This window comes from Parasteatoda tepidariorum, chromosome 5 (assembly GCF_043381705.1).
Source record: "Parasteatoda tepidariorum isolate YZ-2023 chromosome 5, CAS_Ptep_4.0, whole genome shotgun sequence".
Taxonomy (NCBI): domain Eukaryota; kingdom Metazoa; phylum Arthropoda; class Arachnida; order Araneae; family Theridiidae; genus Parasteatoda; species Parasteatoda tepidariorum.
In genome coordinates, this window is record NC_092208.1 from 39239894 (window position 1) to 39261799 (window position 21906).

Here is a 21906-nt window from a genome sequence, read left to right on the forward strand (position 1 = left end):
CGAATCCACATGATGACTCTGCTAACGTTATGATGATGTTCATAACGTTAGCAGATAACACAGATGATGTTCTGGAATCTTTAAATTTAACAGTTCTATGGTATATTTTAAAAATTTTCATTGTTATACATATTTAAATACTCTTGAATAAATTATCTTAACTTTTCCTATTCTTAATTTATCTTTCTGAACATAATTCAAAGTATTGTTTCTAAAAAACGCTTAATATGTAAAAAAAATTTGATGAGGGAATAATGCAAAATTAATTGAATATAACATATTAAAAATAGTTTTTGAAAGAGGTACATCGACTCAAGAATTATTCAAATTTATCTAATTTTTTTATAATGCATCAATATTACATGTCTACTTTTATTAACTGTGTATAAGTCGATCCTCTGATATTCGTAAAATTTTAGGGGTGTAAAAAATAGACTTATATGTTATTCAAATTCACATAGATTTCCAGTATTACTCTGCTAGAGTGTCAAACAATATCAAAAAGAACATTAGGTGTTTCAATTTATTAATTGAGAAAACAATAGTATGTAGTAGATATTTTGAAACTAGCCAAAAGTCTGAAGAACCCATAAGCTTCACCAATCGGCATTTGGTAAAGACCCTGACACAGTTTTATTTTTAAAATTATAACATAATAATATCATACAAAATAAAAATATAAACACATTAACTGATATACATACTGAATTGAACATTTTCATTGTAATTAATGAAACGAAATTCATCTTAAAATAAATGGCGTAGCTCCTGTAACTAGATAGTTCCAAAATAAAAAAATTTGTGTCGAAATTGTAATTATTATAGCATGTCGGGTATGATGAGTTAAAAAGGAATTTCATTCAAATTTTTCAGTTTCTAATTCTTCCTTTATTTTAATACAATGCATGCTAATAAAGTCAGATTGGCGTCCAGTTGGGAAATCCCGAAGTTTTGAGATGCTTGATATAAAGAACAAAATGTAAATCAACTTTAGATTGAGACAAAAACAAGAAGTAGAAATATAGTATGACATTTTTTTATTGTAAAAGACCCAATTTTTTTTAAATGAAAGCAAATATTTGTGTTACTTACTATGAATAAGTTAAAATTAACAACTTACATCACTAATACATTTCATTATAATGTTATGTGAAACTGAAAGTGTTGATTATAATCCTTTTACAGAGTAAGATGAAGATAATATACAACTGATAACTATACAGATGGCAATATTTGAAACAATAACAATATAACAAATTCAATAATAATTAAATATGAGATAATCAAATGTGAAACTATATGTATACATATTGGGATCAAGAAATCCTTGGCATCAAAACACCTAAAAATCATAGTTGGTGCCTAATATTTTAGAGAAATGAAAGCAAAAAATTTTTTATGGTACTTTATGATCCAAAATATACAGGCTCTTAAAATTTTTTTTTTGTAGACTCTTAAATGTACGTAAATCATTTGAAATGAATGAATTATATAAAGCAGAAAACAAAATTAATATTGAAACAAATTTTAAAACCAACAGTTAAAAAAAAAGAAAAGAATTTTGCATGAAATGAAGCTCGTTTTGATAAACACAAAGTCGAAAATGTGAATTATAAAAATCACTATTATTGTAAATTTAAAAAATAAAATGATGTTACCAGTTTTTCAGTTATTTCTAAACAAAGTTATATATACATAATTGAATGGGAATATAATACAATGAAATAAAATCTTTTTCTGCTTAAGTCTCTAAGAAGTCCTATACAAGCCTATATCTTAAGTTTTTTTGATTGCATAAAACATTTCAAGAGGTTTGTTGACCTTCCAGAATTTTTCATTGACTTGATCAAGTGTAACATTCCCATCCAGGAGAGAGAACTGCCCTGGAGTTACAGCAATATAGATGGCAAAAGGTGAAATTTCTGTAGGTGCTTCAGAGCCTAGTTCATCTTGCTTATCCAAAGCAAATCTCATAGCTAAGTACTTGGACAAGTGATCCACTAGAAAAAGTAAAATATTTTAGGATTTAAAAAAAGTGTTTAGTACATAAAGTATTTAATGTAAATTTAACGAAAATATTCAGGATTGTACTGTACATATACAGGGATCTGTCCAGGTAAAATTTACTACCGCTTAGCGGTACCTTCACAAATTCAATTTTAGGAAAAAATGTAGTTTTACTAAATATTTTTTTAAAAATTTTATGTTTGTGCTGATTTTTTAATATTCATAAATTATGTCTAAAGTTTCACAAAATAGATACTTCTCAGAAAAACCTAGACAGACCACTGATATACTTAAGTCCAAAAGACAGCATGGGAGTTTTAGTGAGACTTTCATTGGGGGAGCAGAGCATACCCTATATATTTAAAATAAATATTAAACCTTCCACAGATGAGTGATTAAAGTCCACAGAGACCGGATCACTCTATTGGTTGAAAATGACTTCAGTAAGTGAGAGAAGGGAGATGGTATGTATTGGATGGCGTTTATATCTACAGATTTCGTTATGTGTGCTCTGGTTTTATTTCATTCTTGTAAATGTCTATGTAATATCAGTATTAAATTTTATTTTCATGACTTTAACTATAATAGAAATTATCTCGAAATTTTGGAAATTCTAAATACAGCGAAACCTCCAGGAAAGACCACCTCTATTTATGACCACTTTTGAGAGATCTCTCGCAGCCTCTTAAACCTCTCCCAGCAATCGTGCAAACATCTGCACCAAATGCAAAAAAGGTCAAATAAAGAAACATGAGAAAAATATCAAAACAAAAAATATTAACAAAACAAATAAGTAGATTAAAATGTATTCAAAATATTTTTCTGAGGATCTTATTTAGGAAGCTCTTCTTGACGATACCACCTTTTGTTGAAGTCAGAGTGCACTAAAGACGATGCTAGCAATGATTTACTTAAGAGTTGAAAGTTAAATTGAATTTGATTTTAAACATAATTATATATGTTGGGATCATATTTATAGATGCTAAAATTTATTCATCAATCCGTCTTTTCATGACGCCAACAGAAGTGGCATTTCACCCCAAGAAACGACACTGACTAAAAATAAAATTACTTGAGAAAAATCATGTACCTTCGATAACTATTTCGAAATCAATGGAGGTAACATGTAAGAACCACCAACGAGCATTTTTCTGTGGAATGGAGAGTGGTCACTTCTGAGAGGTTTCACTTTAATACTCTTATTTTGCACAATTTTAATAATTAAAAGAAATACTTATTTAGTTGTCTATATATTCTGAACATTTGTAACAGATACAAAACAAATTACTGTCTATTTATATTAATTACCTACTAGGTCTTATAAAAACTTAACCTCAGTAGCATCGTTACTTTTTTTCCTGCTATCAGAGCCATTTTAAAATTCAACAAATTGCTTTATTGCCTATTGAACAGCTTTTCTTTTATTTAAATAAGAAACTTTTTGAACAGAGAAATCAAAAGCTACTTTGTTTAGACGTAAAATTTCCAGCAATTTCTCAAATCCTGTCAACGCCAGCCAATACATACCATCTCATTTCACAAGTAGTGATATCATTTTTGCCCAATAGCGTAATCCAGCTATACTGAAATTTAATCACTCACTTCCACAGATGCTACAACATTTTTCGACTGTCACGGCGTGATGAGGATCCCAATTAACTCGTGATCTAGAGTTTGCGACGTTACCTTTTGGTTGTTTTTGCCCTACTTTAAATTGATGCATTTTCATAAAAAAATGAAACTTGATTTGGTTTAATATTTTTTTAGTTGTTTTCAAAATTATTCCTTAACTTTTGAACCTGAGCATTTATACACATTTTGATTATGTAGTTCTGTGAATGCTTTTACCAATGAAACAATATGCTTGAATATGGAGTCAGAGTAGACAAGAAATTTACTAAACTAAAATAGGTCAAAAAATAGATAATATAGGCTAAAAAGAGAAAAGTTTCATCTAATAAAAATGGATATGAACAAAAACATTACAAGAATTACTAGATGAATATTACTAAGCAACTTACTATAAACTTAATTTATTATAAAAGGAACTTTTTCAGCCTATGCAAATATGACAGAGAGATATTGATATTTAGAACATTGCTTATAATGGTAATTTTAATATTCTGTACGAGTATAAATTGGATTTCAAGTTGAGTTACTAATTACATTGAATTATTATGAACCCCCGTGGGAGAATTTTTTCCAGCTATCTGCGACAAAACACTCTAGCACTAATATCTTTCTGCAAGATACTCTTAATAATACAAAAATATATGTTACTAATTCAAAATAGAAAAAGCGTTGCGTTTAGAAAAAAAAAATTACATAATTTTCTTTTTAAATAAAACATGTAAATTTTTTTTTTTTCTGTTATGAGTGATATTCTTGCATTTTGTGTGTGTGTGTGGGGGGGGGATTCACATAAATTATTTCCTTCTTCGCATTTTGTAAATAATTATCACAATACAAAATATAATTAAAAATCATGAAATTCGTAGTAGTAATAGCCGAAAAAAAGATTGACAAGACTACGCCAATCGGGCTTCTCAAATGCGTGTTTAGTTTCGAGATTAAGTTGTAGTAATAAAAATTATATTGCATAAAAAGCATCGGATTTAAAAAACTATGGAGAAATCAATAACAATAACTGCCAAAAACTCGATAGAATTATTGCCTTAAAAAGCAAATACTTAAGTGCACGATTTGAATTTTCCATATTGTATGAAATATATTGGGATATTTAAAATCCACATGAAATCAATATCAATAACTGCTGAAAATACAATTAAATGAAACATTACATCGATTTACAATATTGTCGTAAATTGAGACGTCAGAAAGTGATTATATAAATGCATGATTCAAATATTACGTGTAAATTTCTGTAGAAAAGAAAAGTAATTTTTTTCAAGAGAAAAATCTCTCTGCAAGAACTGTGTAACGTTCTGCGACAATGTCGCCGTGATTCTGCCACGGGGTTATGAACTTACTAAAGTTCATAGTAAAACACTGACTCCACAGTTCAGCTTAATATTAAAATACATAAATACTCAACTCGGAAAAATACCCAGCCCAGAATTAGATTAATACAAAGATAAATAAATATGACAGTGATAACTCATACCAGTTGCATTTGCAGTGGTTTTTATGTAACGGACTTGGGCATAGGTAGGCTCACTGTCATCTTGAGGGTATGGTTTGAAAACAAGCTCTATTTCATTTACAGTAGAGGTACTATCTGAAGTACTTTCCACTTCAGCATCTTGATTAGTACCTTCAGTGCTCTCTTCAGCAAGATCATTATCATTGTCCTGATCTACACCTGATCCTATTGATTCATTTTCTGAAAGTGTCTTTAACCTTTTGCGAGCAGGCTGTGAGGAATTGGCATCACTAGAACTTCCAGGAGTAGGGGTTTGTCGAGGCGTTGGAACAGGAGTCATTGTGCTAGGAGGCGCACTCATACTATTACTATTTTCATTAACAGGTGGAGGAATTATACTATCGTTAACAGTTGGAGTAGCGATTGCAGTTGGTGGATTACTGTTATTATTTGTATCATTCGGTTCCTCAGGAGCGTTTTTCCTCACACGTTGTGCTCTATTGAGTGCTTGTATCCTCATACCTTCTTCAATACTGTGTGCTAAGGCATGATTGTGCTTTTTATTTAAGGATGCTAACACTCTTTCTTGCAAAGCTTCATATTCATCTCGGCTGGGATATATCTTTGATATTAGCATGTCAAAATTAGGATCTGGACGAAGTGATCGTTTGGAAATTAGTTTTTTCCGACAAGTTGGACATTCTTTGTTTCCACTTCTTAATGCTGTAATAATGCATTCTTGACAAAAGCGATGCAAACATTCTTTGGTTGTCATTGTATTTTTTAACATATCCAAACAAATTGGGCACATCAGTTCGCTGTGCAAACTTCTTGGCGACACTGCGATTTCCGTAGCATCTGTAATCACTTCTTGTGGAGTTCTGTGTAATTCGTACAAACTTAGTTCCCATGTTTTGTTGGATGTTTGTGTGTCGGAACAAGACATTATGTTCAAAGTATAAAAGTTTTTATAGTAGATTCCAGAACTACAACAACAGCCAAAGCCATTCAACAGATCGATTGCTTCACTTCCTTTCAGACATTTTCCAATTTAGAGTAGTCTTCGCTATTTTAAATATATTTCCATTGAATACTTTTTAAATTTTTAGTTGATGCTTTTAATAAACTTTGATTAAATAATGGAAATGTATTATGTATTATATTTATAAAATTTGAATTTCTCGATTGCAAAGTAGTAAGTAACCGGAAGCGTTTCTTTCCTCCGTTGCCGTGGAAACGAAAACAATGATCCAAAATCACTCTGGTTTATTACCGTGACAAAACTACCTCTTTTAATAATTTGTTCGTGAATGATGGAGACGTTTAAGTTTTTATACGAACAAGCTTCTCTTGCATTGAATGTCATTCCATCTGAAAGTATTATTTCAAGAATCGAAGAGTAATTGTTTTATTTAAGGTTTCATTAAAAACTTACATCCCCATAACAAAGAAATTTAACAACTTTTTTCTGTTCTTTTATTTCTCTCTTGATTAAGCATTAGCTAACATCATAGATAAGTTACATCAGAAAACTGTTTTTTTATGCATAAATTGGGCGAAATTTGTTGCTTATAGCTGATTTAAAATTTTATTAATACGTTTCCGTTTTAATTGTTTACATTCAAAGTTGTAGGAATTTATATTAGTGTTATGTTATTTAAATTATCATTTAATGAAAGTCAAAATATTTTTTATGAGTCTCATTTTCAAAAAAAGTTGTGCATAACTGCAGTTTTCCTCACTTAATTGCATATCAGATAACCTGTTTATATGTATAAAATTTAGTAGAACTGAATTATTTTATATGAAAACGTTAAATTTTCTTATTTAAGCAATAATTTTTGGTTGCTAGTCCTTATTTAATTGCATAAGGAAGAGAAAATAAAGTACTTTTATAAAATGTTTCACCAGCTAAAGTGAAATTTTCGTTTTTCAGTTAAGCAGATGAGAATACAATATGTGGTCACTTCATCAGGGATTTCCTAACTATTTCTGACCCCAAAGAAGCGTTTGAGGGTCAAATCTTGTTAGCCTCTTTAGTAGAGCTGAGAAATGTTAATTCAATGTGGTTCCAAACAATCTTAAATAGATTTTTTTGCAAGGAATTAATCAGTATTTTAGTCAGAAATAATTTGTATTTTAGTACATACTATTTTTATAAGCATTGAACTCTTTTTATGTAAATTTAAATGTCATTTTTATTTTTTGATACTAACACTACCAGCTCTAACTATAATTGTTTGTTGATTATTATATAGGCTTTATTCCCTCAAAACATTATACTACGTGATATATACCATTTTAAATTAAAATTTTGTAAAAACAAATATTATTCAAGATTGAATAATACACTACTCTTATAATTAAATAATCCACTCATTTAAATACAGTTGGCTGGAACCATTGGTATTTCTTTAAGTGGGACTGACTGTATATACATCTAATATTTTAAGTAATGTATATTTCATTAACATGAATTTGTTTGACATTTTCATTTAAATATTTAAAAATTAGAATAAGGATTAATTTTTAAGGGATCTAAAATCAAGTATTCTCAAGTTATCTGGAGGTCAGTATACTGAAGATTGTTGGAGAGCTTTAGGATGTGCTTTGGCTAAAGATGTGCACTTACTAGAATTAGACTGCAGTAATTGTTTATTATCAGATCAAGGTATATGCACTAATATCCATAATTTTCATGCATTTCTGGAAACTTTTTTTTGTATAGTTTTGTAATAACTTGTTTACAATTAACAATCTTGGTACAATATTTTAAGTGATATTTAGTGTCTAATCAACAGTGTTGTGGTTGGGTAATATATATTTTTTGTAATAATGACAGATTAATTAATTACTTTTGTAATTCTATAAACTATATTTGTTAATTACTTTTCCCCATGTTAATTGATTACTTTTTAATTAATCACTAATTAATATTGGTAATATTATTTTGGTACAATGTCATTTTCTGCATAAAACAAACATACATTTAAATAATAAAGCAACTTAATCTTTAAAATGTACAAATTGTATTTTATGTTTAGCTATTTTATACAAACTGTGTGAATTTTTAGCTATGAATATAATAGGGTGACCTGGGGTAATTCACAATCACTCTGTTTCTGGGGTAAATAATGATCACCTAAGTTTTATTTAAAAAAATNACTATATTTGTTAATTACTTTTCCCCATGTTAATTGATTACTTTTTAATTAATCACTAATTAATATTGGTAATATTATTTTGGTACAATTTCATTTTCTGCATAAAACAAACATACATTTAAATAATAAAGCAACTTAATCTTTAAAATTTACAATGTGCGTTTTATGTTTAGCTATTTTATACAAACTGTGTGAATTTTTAAATGTGAATATAATAACTAATTAATCAATACAACCAAAATATTAACTTAATATATTGATAAACAGATATGTATAATATGCATGAACTGGCGAATGTTATTCGTGGAAAATTAGTCACCATTGAGCAAAGCCATTACAAACAAGAACCAGTCAAAATTCTACTATTTTAAACAGTCTATATTTTTAAACATCGCAGAAAGTTTTCTAGAATTACTCGGAAAAAAAAGAGAGAGGAGGAAAGAAACAATCAAATTTTTCCAATTTTAACCGACGGATCCATCTTGCAGAGATTGATATGAGAATTTCTTTTTCTGCTTCGCACTTAGATCTCGATTACATTAATGCATTATATTTATCACATGCTGATATTTATAGTCATTAATATAGATTTTTTAAAAATTGAAACATTTTTTAAATGATCAGTGATTTTTAAACAAAATGCCCCAAAATTGGGGATAACAAAAGGGTTGAAATTAGTTGAGTTAGTTATAATCGTTTGCAGAAAGTTTTTGAGATTTGGTGTCTGCGGAAAGTTTTTCATTTTATCTAAGTCCATTGATAAAAATCAATCAGTTATCTGTTTGTTAACTATACTGGATGCTTTAACAAGAGATGTATTATTAGTTTTATTATAAATGCATTAAAGTAGTTAAATTTAAAATTTTGTAGTTTTTTTGACATGTTTTAAATACATTAATTTGCTTATTATTTTTTATGATTTATTTATTAATAGATTATTTTTTAGGCTTAATAGATGTTTTATCAGGTCTTGAAAAAAATAGGTTTTTGCTTACCCTTAACTTGAAAGTGAGTATTTTTTAATCCAGTTTCTGAAAGTTTAATTCAATTTTTATTTAGTTTCTAAAATATTTGTTGTTTAACACACATTTGCAAAAAATTTTGTTGTTTTCAGGGGAATAATATTAGAAGCTTAGGGACTGAAGCTATTGGAAAATTTTTACGTCATAATAATCATCTACAAAAGTAAAGTATTTCATGTTAATATTTGTTTGTTTTTATGATGTAATTTGTGATGTTTTTAAATTGAAAATACATTTATTGAAAAAAAGTGATCGCAAAATTTTTTCCAAATTTTTTTTGTTGTTCTTACATTTTCAAATTTTTTCCAAATTTTTGTTGTTGTTCTTACATAGTTAATTTTTTTTTACATGATTTTTAGTGTTTAGCTTTATACTTATTGAAATAAAAGGTGTGTCTTGCATTTTTGATTAATCTAATGTAATAATTGATGTGAATACTTATGGATGCTTTTAAAATATTTTGATGAAAATGTTAACTTTTATAAACGTTAATTATAATTTTATTGAAGAATTGATGGTTATGAAACATATAAGCTTAAATTAAGATAAAAATCTTTAATATAATTTTTTTTCTTTAACGTGTAAAAACTGAAACATTTAATTAGTGTCAGTTATAGCAAGTTTTGATAATTATATTATAAATAAACTACTTGATAAATTAAAAAATATTATATGAAAAATCTGTAAAATATGCAAATAAAAAATTTATAAATTCAGAAAACTATGAATCAATGCATCAATTTTAAAACATATGTATCATTAGATGCTTTGCAGTTTTTATTTATTTAAAAAAAAAATTATTATATTAAGAGTTAGGATACAAAAGTAAGTTAATTATGCAACATGCCACTGTTGCAATTTGCACTGTTGAATGAGTTGTATTAAGGAAATAGTTTACACTTTGGCAAATGTATCCCACTCTGGAATGGACTTTCAGCAAATTTGTGCTAAGTCTCACGAAAAATCCTCCTCACTCCCATGCAAAGAATTCAAAATTCTTAATTTTTTAAAAATATTTTGTAGTAACATTTGAATCTACATTTCGTCACAGGTCTAGTATGATTTGACTCATGATATCTATAGGAATAATAATTGATTTATCGACAAACTTCGACTTACGCACCAGATTTTTGCTATCTCATAATCAAATATAAGGGGTTGATTTATACATTGAGATATACAGTATTTTATTTACTGTTCATAGATTTGAACTTAACTTATATTAATATAGTAATTTATTTCTCATTTTAGTTTGTGTTTAGAGTGGAATGGAGTGGGAATTTTTCCTGAAAAATTTGCTATTTTATGTGAAGGTTTAATTTGCAATAAAGCCTTAAAGGTAATTTTTTTTTCAATATTTTTTTAAAATTAAAATGTGTATGTGTTATCGTCAATCTATAAATTACAGTAGTGAGATATTAGAGTTACTAGAATTGACCAACAAAGTATGGAATGGTTTATATTTTACACATAGATTAAGTTTTCGATAAAATGACTAAAGAAATACCTACAGACATTTTACACACTGACTAGGCAAAGTACATAATATTTCTCATATGTGATGCCAGAATTTGGCATTACATATTTATTTCCTATCTTTTTAAAATATCCTTCATTACTTAACCTTATTTTTATTAATGGAAGAATTACTTTTAAAATAAATCAAAAACTTAATCTTTTTAAACGAACATAAAATATTTATTTCTTCTCTTCCAGATCAATGTAACGGATACTTTCTTTTTATTTCATTATTATGCAGACATATTAATTCACTGACGCCTCTAATCAAAAACAAAATTCTATTTATAACTTTTTATTCTAATTTTCCAACGGCTAAAATGTTTCGGTTGCATGGTTATAAGAATTCACATAAATTTGTTGGCGACTCGTGATCGCCAAGGTGTTCTTTTAAACCCATGTGGATATGCTAGTTGGCTTTGTTTTTGGCTATGATATATTATGATAAATCGCCAAATTTTGGATCTCCTACCCATACTCTTTCTCTGTCCGTTGAGAATAAATATATTCACTTTTAATTTCTAAATTGGTGAGGCTGGGACCCCTTTTGGGGGCCTCCCAGTCTCGATTTTCTAACGGTCAGAAATGTTGTTCTGGCTTTATGATCTCTCAATAGAGAGTATTATTATTTCATCCCTTTAAGGGATTTCTTATTTAGGATGAAAATGTGGCCACTCGAAATCTTAAATTATACTTAATAAAATCTAAATATACATTCAACAATTTGTACATTATTTCCTGGAAACGTTATTGTTTTATTCATTCAATATTGGCCTAAATGAACACTCATATATACCACTATCAACTATACGGCTAATGACGGGGAAGCAAAGTCTTCCCTCACATCATATTTTAAATTTTGCCCTAAAAAAGGCAAGTATGCTATATAATCATGTGACATTCTATAGAATGCTGGCATATCATATATTTACAGAATCATATACATTTATTACAAAATACTGCCGGTGTGTTGGCCGAGTAGTCAGTGTGCCTGACTGAGGAGCTAATGGTTGCAGGTTCAAATCCTGCTCAGGGAAGGAACGTTTCCCTCTGTTGTATGATGTTTCATTGGGACTCACCATATGTCGGAGTATCTGTGGCAGTACGGCGGGAGTAATGTTGCTCAGCTCTGTGAGGTTCACAGGTGCCCACCGAGTAACCTGAAATGCGCAACACTTCCGTCATCTTCAGAAGCAAACAACGAGACTTCAGTGCCCGACATTTAAAAAGAAAATTACAAGATATTATTTCACTTTTTATTTGCATTTTTTAATTTAATTTATTGTAGAAATCTTCTCTATCTGATAAATATCTGATAGAAAGTACTCATCTTAGAATAATAAACTTCTTACTTTTCGGAAGCTAAATATTTTGTTTAATATCATGAAAGTCATTATATCACAGATTTTCTTTTCTGCATTTATAAATTTTTGCATAATATACTTTTTTTTGTTGACCAATAATGCAAGTATAATAGCGCATAGTGTTTCAGCTAGAGGGTTATAATTTAATAATGCTAGAATTAATCTATTTATTGTTAAATTTTTCTTTGCTATTTTGTTATTTATATAGAATAGAAAATTTAAATAGCTGTTCTAGTTATTTTTTAAACTGTTAGCCTTTTAATGTATTAAAATGCTTTTAATTTTATGAACAAGTGATGACGATTTATAACTTCATGTGTGTTTTTTTCACCTCTGTTATGCTCTAATCTCTGGTTTTTATTCCTCAATCAATTTGTTTTTGTTAAAGTGAAGTGTTAAATTAATTAGGTGTTGTGTGAAATGACAAATTTTTAAGCTTTAAGGACAAATTTTTTAAGCTCCAACCTACAATTTTTTATATTTAAGAATATGGATATTTATTTAGATATGTAATGTGACCATGTTCAACATGGATTGCCTAGACAGTCAGTTATGTAATGCCATGTATAACAGATGTTTTATCTATAGTTGCACTTGCTATCTTTGGGTGACTTCTTCAGTGAGTTATTAATGTACTATGTCTATGATTTTATTGTTTGGTGACCCCTTCAATTAGTTATAAACATATTATGAATGTTGATGTTGTTTTAAATAATTCCTTTAATTAGTTACAAATTTGTCCTTTTTGGGAGATCCCTTCAATTAGTTGCAAATGTACTGTTACTGGGATGTAGTTGACCGGTTTGGCAACATAGGAATTTTGCAAAATGTGCGACATATTTTATTAGGCTATTAGTTAGAAAGGGTTAAAGCAAACTTAATTTGAAATATTGTTTTAAAAGTTTAGGTTACAGTGGAATAATTATGGAGTTTTAATTTTAATTCATTATGATTATGATTTTATTGATTTGGAATGCCTTTTATCTATTTTCCTTCTTATTTTTCTCACTTATATTGTAAATACTTATTATTTGTTTAAATTTCTTTAAATTAATTTTTATCTTAAATATATTTTTAAAGTTATTTTTAGTATTTAGTGCAGCTCTTATTTTTTTCTTATGTAGATTTAGTTAATTTCTTTTCTTTATTTTCTTTAAATTTTGCTTAGTTTCTTGATTTACGGGAAAATCAATTGAATGATATCTGTGCAAAGACTTTGTCTGATGTGTTAGTTTCAAAATCAACCCTTCAAAAGCTAGGTATGTTGAAGTGTTTTTCTTTAAACCCTTTTTCTATGTTGTGATAATAATAATAATTATTTTTGTAATCAAAAATATAATTCATAAAGTTAAAAATTTCAAATATACTGAACACATATACTGCTATATATATACTGACACATATCTACACATAACCTGAAAAACCCTTTACGCTTGATCTTCTTTATATCATGCATCATTTTAGTTTTAAACTCATTTTCCTTAGAGTTAATCTAATTGTTAAAGCGTGAGTTAAAAGTTTGTGTCATTCTTTCAACTATTTCACCCATAACAGTAATTTTTTTAAAACTGATAAGCTATTGTGTGAATATTTATGAACCATAAATTATTTAAATATATTTTGAGCATTTAGTAATGCAGTGTCAGTAATTGTTATGTGTTTGTTATTTTTAAATATCATTTTTATATATTTTAAGAATGCAAAACTTTTTCTTGGACTTCGTTCATAAATTAATATCATTAATGTTAGTATAAATTTTGAGTATGTTAAAAAATGTCTTTGGTTGTTAGATGTCTATAGGCCTCTTACAAAAAGTAAGATCAACCTTTTCAGCATGAGGTTTGGTCGGGATAAACTATTAAAAGTCAGAAAAGTGAAAAAAACAAACAGAAAAGCTGCACATGTTTGGTGGTTTGAAAATTTAAAATGAATTTATTTAAATTAATTTATAAAATTTCTTTTGCTCGTATTCTTAACTGGATAAGTTTACTTCCATTTTTAAATTGGTGAATTGTTCATGTACTTTTTAATTTTCGAATATCCTACATGAGTTTTATTGGCTGTATTGCATTTCAGAGTTTTTTTACATGTTTTCATAATCCTTAAAAATTTCTTACTATATGAAATTTTTTTTTAATTTTTATGCCCTTAACAAAATCTTAAAATGTGCTAATTTTTTTCTATTCTTATAGTTCATATTCTTATTGTTTTTTTATTTTTAGCCTTGTTGTTATTTATTGTTATAAAAATAAGAAATAAAATTGACATTATGACGTAGAGAAACTTTATAAAAATTAATCACTTCTAGGTACGGTACTATTGTTTCTGAACCTAGAAAATTATAGATTGGTAGTTTAATTTAGTTTAATGGTATGCTTTTAATTAAATGTTATTTAGTATTTTTGTATTATTCTATATCATTCTTTTATTTTATTAGTTTTTTAACTTGCTGCTCTTATACTTCTTAATAAAAAAATAAATAAATGATTTACTTATCAGATTTGCGATGGAATAACATTGGTTTAATTGGTGGTCGCGCTCTTCTGAGTGCTTTGTCAAGAAACAAGAGCATTCTTTCTTTAGAAGTAAATGGAAATAATCTGACTAAAGACCTTCAAAACTCCATAGGTAATTACCAATTTTGGATTTTGCTATCATATTTCAATTTTACTCATTATTTGCAGACATTAAAAATTTATTATAATGAGTCATTGTTTTTTTATATTTAAATATATTACCTTTTAACAATTTTATAAAAATAATAAAAGCTAAGGTAATATTTTCATTTTCTTTTGCATTTAAAATTAATTGTATAATTTTAAAAAAAGGCACTGTGTGTTGCATGATTTAGGGTTTGAAACTCTTATTTTCATTGTTAACAACCTATAAACAATGGCATTGTGTATTAAGAAGTTGATTTGTAGCCAAATTCTTGCTATTTTCTTTCCTTTTTTTGTTTTAAAAATTTATGTTTATTTAATGTATATTTATCTAATGATATTTCCAAAGAACAAGCTAACTGAAAATTTTTTTTTTATTTGTTTACCAAAACTGTTTTTTTTATTTGGTTTAGTTTTTATTTATTTTATGTTTCTATTGACAAGAAGTCTATTCACAATCAAAACTCTTGATGATTAAATTACTTTTGTTGAATGTATTTTCACTTGGCCATGGGTAGCCCTTTTAATTCTTTATATAAATTAATGTTTTGTAGTGAACCGAAATCATACTTTGAGGATCTATGGTAAAAGAATATTCATGAAAAACTTGTTGTTTCCCATTTCCGTTTTTTTTCCTCCAGTTTTTTTCCGTTGTTTCTCGGTTCCGTGTGAAATAATTCTCCAATGTCTCTAACTGCTAAATGACATACTATTTTTGTTCAAGAGTAGATTCATTTTTTATTAATGTTATGCAATTTCTCCGAAGTATGTGATTTTAATCTTTGACTTTTGCATAACATAATTATTTATAATGTCTATCTTTCTTTTTTTTTTAAGAACCTCTATGATGAAAAAAATTGTTAAGTTTTGTTCTATGTTGTTTTGATTTAATAACATTACATTTATTTTAAAAGTTAAATAGAAAACAACGCTGAATTAAAGTCAAAGCCATTTCCTGTTATTGGTTTTTTTTTAAAAAAGAAATTAAAAGAGAATATTCGAAGCTAAATTTGTTATACAAATTATTTATTGCTTTTAGTTTAATAGTATTTATGTTAAAAAAAGACAGAATTGCTTCATTCGCTCTTTTCTTTATTTAGAAACAATTGTTTTAGCATCTGTTGATAGGTTCTTGTTAACCACTGAACAAACTGAAAGAACAAATTCTTTGACTTCTAAATTGAAGGAGGTTCAAGAAGAAAAGTTTCTGCAAGTATGTTGATAAAATTTGATTTGGGAATTTATTATAATGTAACAACAATTTATTATAATGTATGTTGGACAAGTTTGTATAGAAATTCCTGTTAAATGCTCAAAATTTTTATTGAATAATAAGGGGATAAATTTTTTGTTTTGCTGGAAAAACAAAACGTGAAAGAATGTCTTAAGATATCATAAATGGCCAATCCGGTAAAATAATTTTGAAACTTGTAATATTTCTTGAAATAAAAACTTTGACTATTTTTGAGAAAAGTACCTTGCTTCATACTAAACTATTTTATTATTGAGGGGGAAATTGTTTGTCTAGTTGGAAAAACAATCGTAAAAATAATGTCTTTAAATTTCATAAATGCTTATTCTGCCAGAAAAAATCTGTAAATAGTGATAGTTATTGAAATAGAAAGTTTATTTATTTAATTGTTTATCTTTATTTAAAAGCATAATATAATTTTTAATGATCAAGCTTTTAAAGAAATTACATAATGAAGAAGCATCTATGGAAATAAACAATTAGCTTAAACTTAATTGCAACTTGATTAAAAAAATTTTTTTTATCATTTCTTTTTCTTTTTTATCATTTTTTTTCCTATTTAACATTTCTTTTTATTTCCTTTTTAAACTCTTTCTTTTTTTTACTTTGCAATAACAGTAACGTAATTGCATTAGCAGTTGTTAAAAGCATAATATAATTTTTAATTTTTGACTCTTAAAAAAATTACAAAATGAAGAAGCATCTATGAAAATAAACAATTAGCTTAAACTTAGTTGCAATTTGATTTAACTTCTTTTTATCATATATTCTCATATCATATCATATTTATCATATATTCTTTTTTATCATTCTTTTTTCCTATTTAACATTTCTTTTTATTTTCTTATTAAACTCTTTCTATTTTTTTGCTTTGCAATAACAGTAACGTAATTGCATTAGCAATAAAAGAAAAAGAAAAACTTATTACTTTTCCCTTCCATTGCTGGGAAACCTTTCTTTAGAATGCATTTTTAAAGTGAAGCTTTTTATATGAAAATAAAATTGTTTAGAGTTTGTGGGAGTTATTATTAATTTGCTCTTGCCAATTCATCTATGGTCTTATGACTTTTATTATTAAAAAAAATTAATAGCCCTGGCACTACTTTTCACAAAGCATGCTTTTTTAATGTAATTGATTTATTGTATTTTAAAATCATATTTATTAACCAATTGAATATTACCCTTATTCAAAATTAATGTTTTAACTTTTCACCCATTGTTCTAGTAAATATAGAGCTAAATCATTTTTTCTCGTTATTGAATGTTTGAATTCTAACCTATGTAACCTTCATTTAAACTTCATTAAGAGGGAAAGATGATTTGTTTATATTACTTTTGCTTAAAGCTAACAACTTGGAAACTCTTCTTAAATGTCATAAAGAAGAGTTTCCAAGTTGGCATCTATGCATAAACGTAAATTACTTTTTTTCAATATTGGTGAGGTATATATTGTTTAGGTTTAATACTTTTGCTTAATATACCATGAAATCTTTTTTTATCCAGATTATTTTTTGCCCTTAACTTTCTTGGTGAAATTGGTTGCATGCCCACCATAAAAAGAATATAACATGCTGTTATTATTACATACCCCATTTTTTCCTGTTTTGGAAAGTTTTTAAAAAATTGTTCTTTCTTATAATAATAAATTATTAATAGACTCAGTAAAAATTATTACAAAAGTTAATTTCTTCTAATGAAAAAATTTCAGAAGTTTTTTTCTTCTTCCTTATAATAAATATAGCACTATGAATATATATTTTTTCTTATAGTTAAATAATCAAAGAATTTTTTCAAAAATTTAGTTGCGATCAATGATGGAAGTATTGGACAAGAAAGAAAAAGAGTCCAGTGACAATGAAAAGTAAAATATTTTTCTGAATTATGAACTGTTTGAAAATTATTTCTTAGATAAATTGAATTCAGGTCCCTGAAAGACTTTCAGTTTTGGATATTGTTTACAATAAACAGACATGAAATTTTTCTAATCTAACAGAATTTCCGACTTCCTAAACTTTGTTATATAATTAAACTAAGTTTAACTCTTTAATCATGATTATTTTATTCTTTTTATCACCCGATTGCCAATGGCGACTAATAAAATTTGAGTGGCTACTATATTTTTAGCTTTTCAATTATGATTTGAAATTTTTTTGCAATTCAATAATTATGTAAAAAAATCGATCTGAGAACTGAACATGATTGTTTTTAACAATTACAAGAGAAAGTTCCTATTTTTATTTATCTTCTCACTGTTGTGTATTACTCAAATTTCTGATTCCTAGTTTTGTAATAATATTATATTAAAAAATAGGAAGTTAAGAAATTGTATATAAATCTATAAGAATAACTGCAAAATTACAATCAAACACGATAAAATTGGTGCAAAATCCAACTAACGTGGTCGGAAATCAAAAGGTGATTACTCATATGGCACGATTGGAGATTCATGCGTCGTAATAATTTCGATTTAAAAGTATCGGGATTTTAAAGTTGCGTAGAAATTCATTGATAAAACCGACAAAAAAGTGGTTCGAAACACAATATGTATTCACAGTTAAATCATTGCAAATGGAACGCGTTGGTCAAAGAGTTATTAATCCAATGCGCTATTCGAAATTCACTACGGTAATAATATCTGATTAAAGGTATCGGAATTTCAAAAAAATTAGCAGAAATCTGTTAAAATAATTGCTGAAGGAGACTACATGGATTTACGATTAAATCAATGCAAAATCGAACTGAAATGATCAACGATAGGTGATTGCTCATATGCTGAATTGGAATTCGCGTGTCGTAATAGTTTTGAATAAAAATATATTGATTTTAAAGTTATGTAGAAATCCATTGTTATAACTGACGAAAAAGTTTCTTGAATAACAACGTGAATTCACGACAAAACGATTACATATCAAACGCGCACATCAAAAAGCTATTATCCAAATGTGGGATTCGAAATTTACTTACTATATCCTATTTAAAATATCTTGATTTCAGAAAACAATTTAGAAATCTGTAACAATAATTGCTAAAGAAACCATATGAATTTATGATAAAAACGGCTCAAAATAGAGCCTATCAAAAGATGAGCACTTAAGTGCGCGATTCGATATTTATGTATCGTATTAATTTCTTGCGTTATTTTTGCGCAACGCTCGGGATTTCTGAATTTTTTCAGTTCCTGTGGAATTGGAAGCTTTGAAATTGTGTCACAACTTAAAAATGTGTGCTAAAAAAAACGCAATTATGGATTTTATAAAATGTAAATGCAAATCCTCAGACTGTTTGTCAATTTGACAATATTTGTTGGGCTGTCAATGTACACGTTTGGTTAAAGAAACTTTAAGTATGTAAATAATTTAAGTAGTTTCAAGTACTTTTTATTTATATTTTTATGATTTGAGTTGTTGTTGTTGTAGGCCATTAAGGCAAGGGGTGCGATTGTTTCTGTTTTCTAGTGGTGCTATCTATGGCGGCTAAGAATTTGAATTCTGTCACATCCGTTTGTAAGGCGGACCCATATATACGTCCATTCATTCATTCATAGATCGTAATTTTGACCTGAGCCAAAGAAGAACCAATTTCCAAATTAGTACCCCCAGATATATATTCTGTTATGGAAACAAGGAGGACTTTGTAACCCGAAAGATTTTACGTGCACCAATCACCATTTTACTACACGGGGAGTCTTCGGCCAACTTTATTCGAACTCCCGTTCGCACGAACGTGAGTCCAGTGCCTTACCAGCCAGGCTATCCCAGCCACATAAATTGACATAATTGAATTAATTGACATAATTGAATTTTCAGACCTATAGTTCTTTTTCCAGCCTCTGCCTGAATAAAGTAATTAATTAATCATCAGTGTATTTGTTAAATTAAGTTTGATTAATCACAATATTGTTTGTTATTTTTATATTTTTATTACATTAAGTTTAGTTAAAAGATAATTTAAATTAAACAACTACTAGTGTACTCTAAATTCCCATATAAACGTAATTTTAGGCATATTTTAACCTTTACACTGATTTAGTTTTTAACTATAAATATTTTTCCATATGCATACAGCAATAATTTAACAGTTTTCATATTTTAATTTAGTTTGAAGTATTTACTATAGTAACTATAGTATAGTAGTATAGTCTATTACTATAGTAAAAGTTACAAAATATTGTATAACTTACTTTCTAAACACTAATTAGTTCAGAACAATTATATCTATATCTGATACATTTGAATACTATTTTGGTTATACTAAAACTTTTTAAGATGCTTTCTAATATCTAAATTATATAATACATATAGTTGCTTGTGCTTTTCCGTTTGTATTTAAGCTTTGTATTGCTTTTTATAGGTAAAAAGGTATATACTTTCATAATTAGTGTGTAATATTGTAGTCTATTATCTTTCTCTCTAAGTATAAACTGTTATTTTGAAAAAAATCCAAATTTAAAATAAAGTGAAAAATATTTTTTGAAGGAATATCACATTCTTTGATTCTCTTGAAACATAACTTGAATTAATCAATGGATTAAAATAATGATCTATTTTCATGTGATATAAGGTAACGTACTTAATGTAAACAATACATGCTTTTGTTACTATATTTTCTTTTTTTATATTTTAGATTGAACTCTTCAAAAATTACTGAACTTAAAGAATTATTAGTGGAAAAAGTTGAAAATCTTGAAGCTTTAACATCAAAGTAAGTCAAATATATTATATTATATTATAGCATTAAAAAACTGATATTTTATATGTACTGACTTTTAATTTAGTTTTTTTTTTTTAGTTTTTAAAAATGTTTCAAAATTTTAACCTAAAGTTAATAATTTTCTAAAATTTTATGCTTAAGCCTTGTTATATCTGAATATGACAAGAATCAAATTAATACAAGTTTATATTTGTTTATACTATATCATTTTAAATTTTCTCAAAATTTTTGACCGGGAAATGATTTTAAACACGTTTGATTTGGCATTTAAAAAAAAAGAAATTATAGCTATATGGGAAGTTGATTTTATGAGTTGTGATGTAAAAAAAGTTGTTTTCCTATTTGTTATATATAACAAATTAAAATGCTGTCATTAAATCCATATAGTTATGAAAAAAATAAGATAAAAACGATTTTTTTAATAACTTTATGGGAAGTTGATTTAATGAGTTGTGATATTAAAAAAAGAAGTTTTCTTTTATGTTACATATGAGTTTTTTTTAATGTTATATATATTTAGGTAAAAGAAATAAAAATCACACAAAAATTCTTTACTCATATCTGTACTTTTTCTTTTCTCCTGCCCTTTTTGGGGCAAATTGGAACAAAGTTTTTATTCTTTTAAGTTTAAATTGAACATGTCAGTCATTATTTAATGGTTACAGCTATCAGGAAAATAATTAGATGATTATAACAGAAAGGTCTTATATAGTTTTGAATATATAAGTAAGACTTTTTTATTCAATGGTACTAATATCTTGTAACATGGTTTAAAATTTATTTTGATAACATGAATCAAGTTGTTATCGACTTAAAAGTTTGTTTTGTGGTAACATATTTAAATGAGCAAAAAACTCTTCGCAAAATATGAAATACTTTTATTAATCACAAAAAATGAATAAATAAATTTAATCACTATGCAAATTAAAACATTCTTAATTCTAAAAACTTACATTCTCATTTTTGTGAAAAGTCAAGTTTTGCATTATTGTATACTTTGTATTCAAAATTACACTTAAGAGAAGGGTCAAAGTTCTATGGACTTTAAAAAGGTAGAGCTTTAAATAAGGATTATTATTTAGGCATGTTTGTTAATAGCTGGTGAT

At 27.0% G+C, this 21906-nt stretch overlaps 2 protein-coding genes across 2 annotated transcripts in view; one reads left to right on the forward strand and one right to left on the reverse strand.

The window, feature by feature from the left end:
- Positions 1–865: 865 nt before the first annotated feature.
- Positions 866–6321, reverse strand: LOC107444625 (E3 ubiquitin-protein ligase Sce). The gene is made up of 2 exons (XM_016058837.4): positions 5132–6321; positions 866–2000 (listed from the first exon to the last, which is right to left on the reverse strand). Exons 1-2 carry the CDS (start codon positions 6054–6056, stop codon positions 1777–1779), a joined length of 1149 nt encoding a protein of 382 aa, XP_015914323.1. The 5' UTR covers positions 6057–6321; the 3' UTR covers positions 866–1776.
- An 8-nt stretch (positions 6322–6329) lies between these two features.
- LOC107444610 (leucine-rich repeat-containing protein 45) overlaps positions 6330–21906 on the forward strand; it is a 32454-nt gene continuing 16877 nt past the window's right edge. The window contains exons 1-10 of the mRNA XM_043041077.2: positions 6330–6509; positions 7645–7781; positions 9221–9282; positions 9389–9459; positions 10548–10635; positions 13347–13437; positions 14678–14806; positions 15939–16051; positions 17893–17951; positions 20714–20791. Of these exons, the coding sequence (XP_042897011.1) occupies positions 6421–6509; positions 7645–7781; positions 9221–9282; positions 9389–9459; positions 10548–10635; positions 13347–13437; positions 14678–14806; positions 15939–16051; positions 17893–17951; positions 20714–20791 (917 nt within the window). The 5' untranslated portion in view covers positions 6330–6420. The remainder of the gene's footprint in view (positions 6510–7644; positions 7782–9220; positions 9283–9388; positions 9460–10547; positions 10636–13346; positions 13438–14677; positions 14807–15938; positions 16052–17892; positions 17952–20713; positions 20792–21906) is intronic.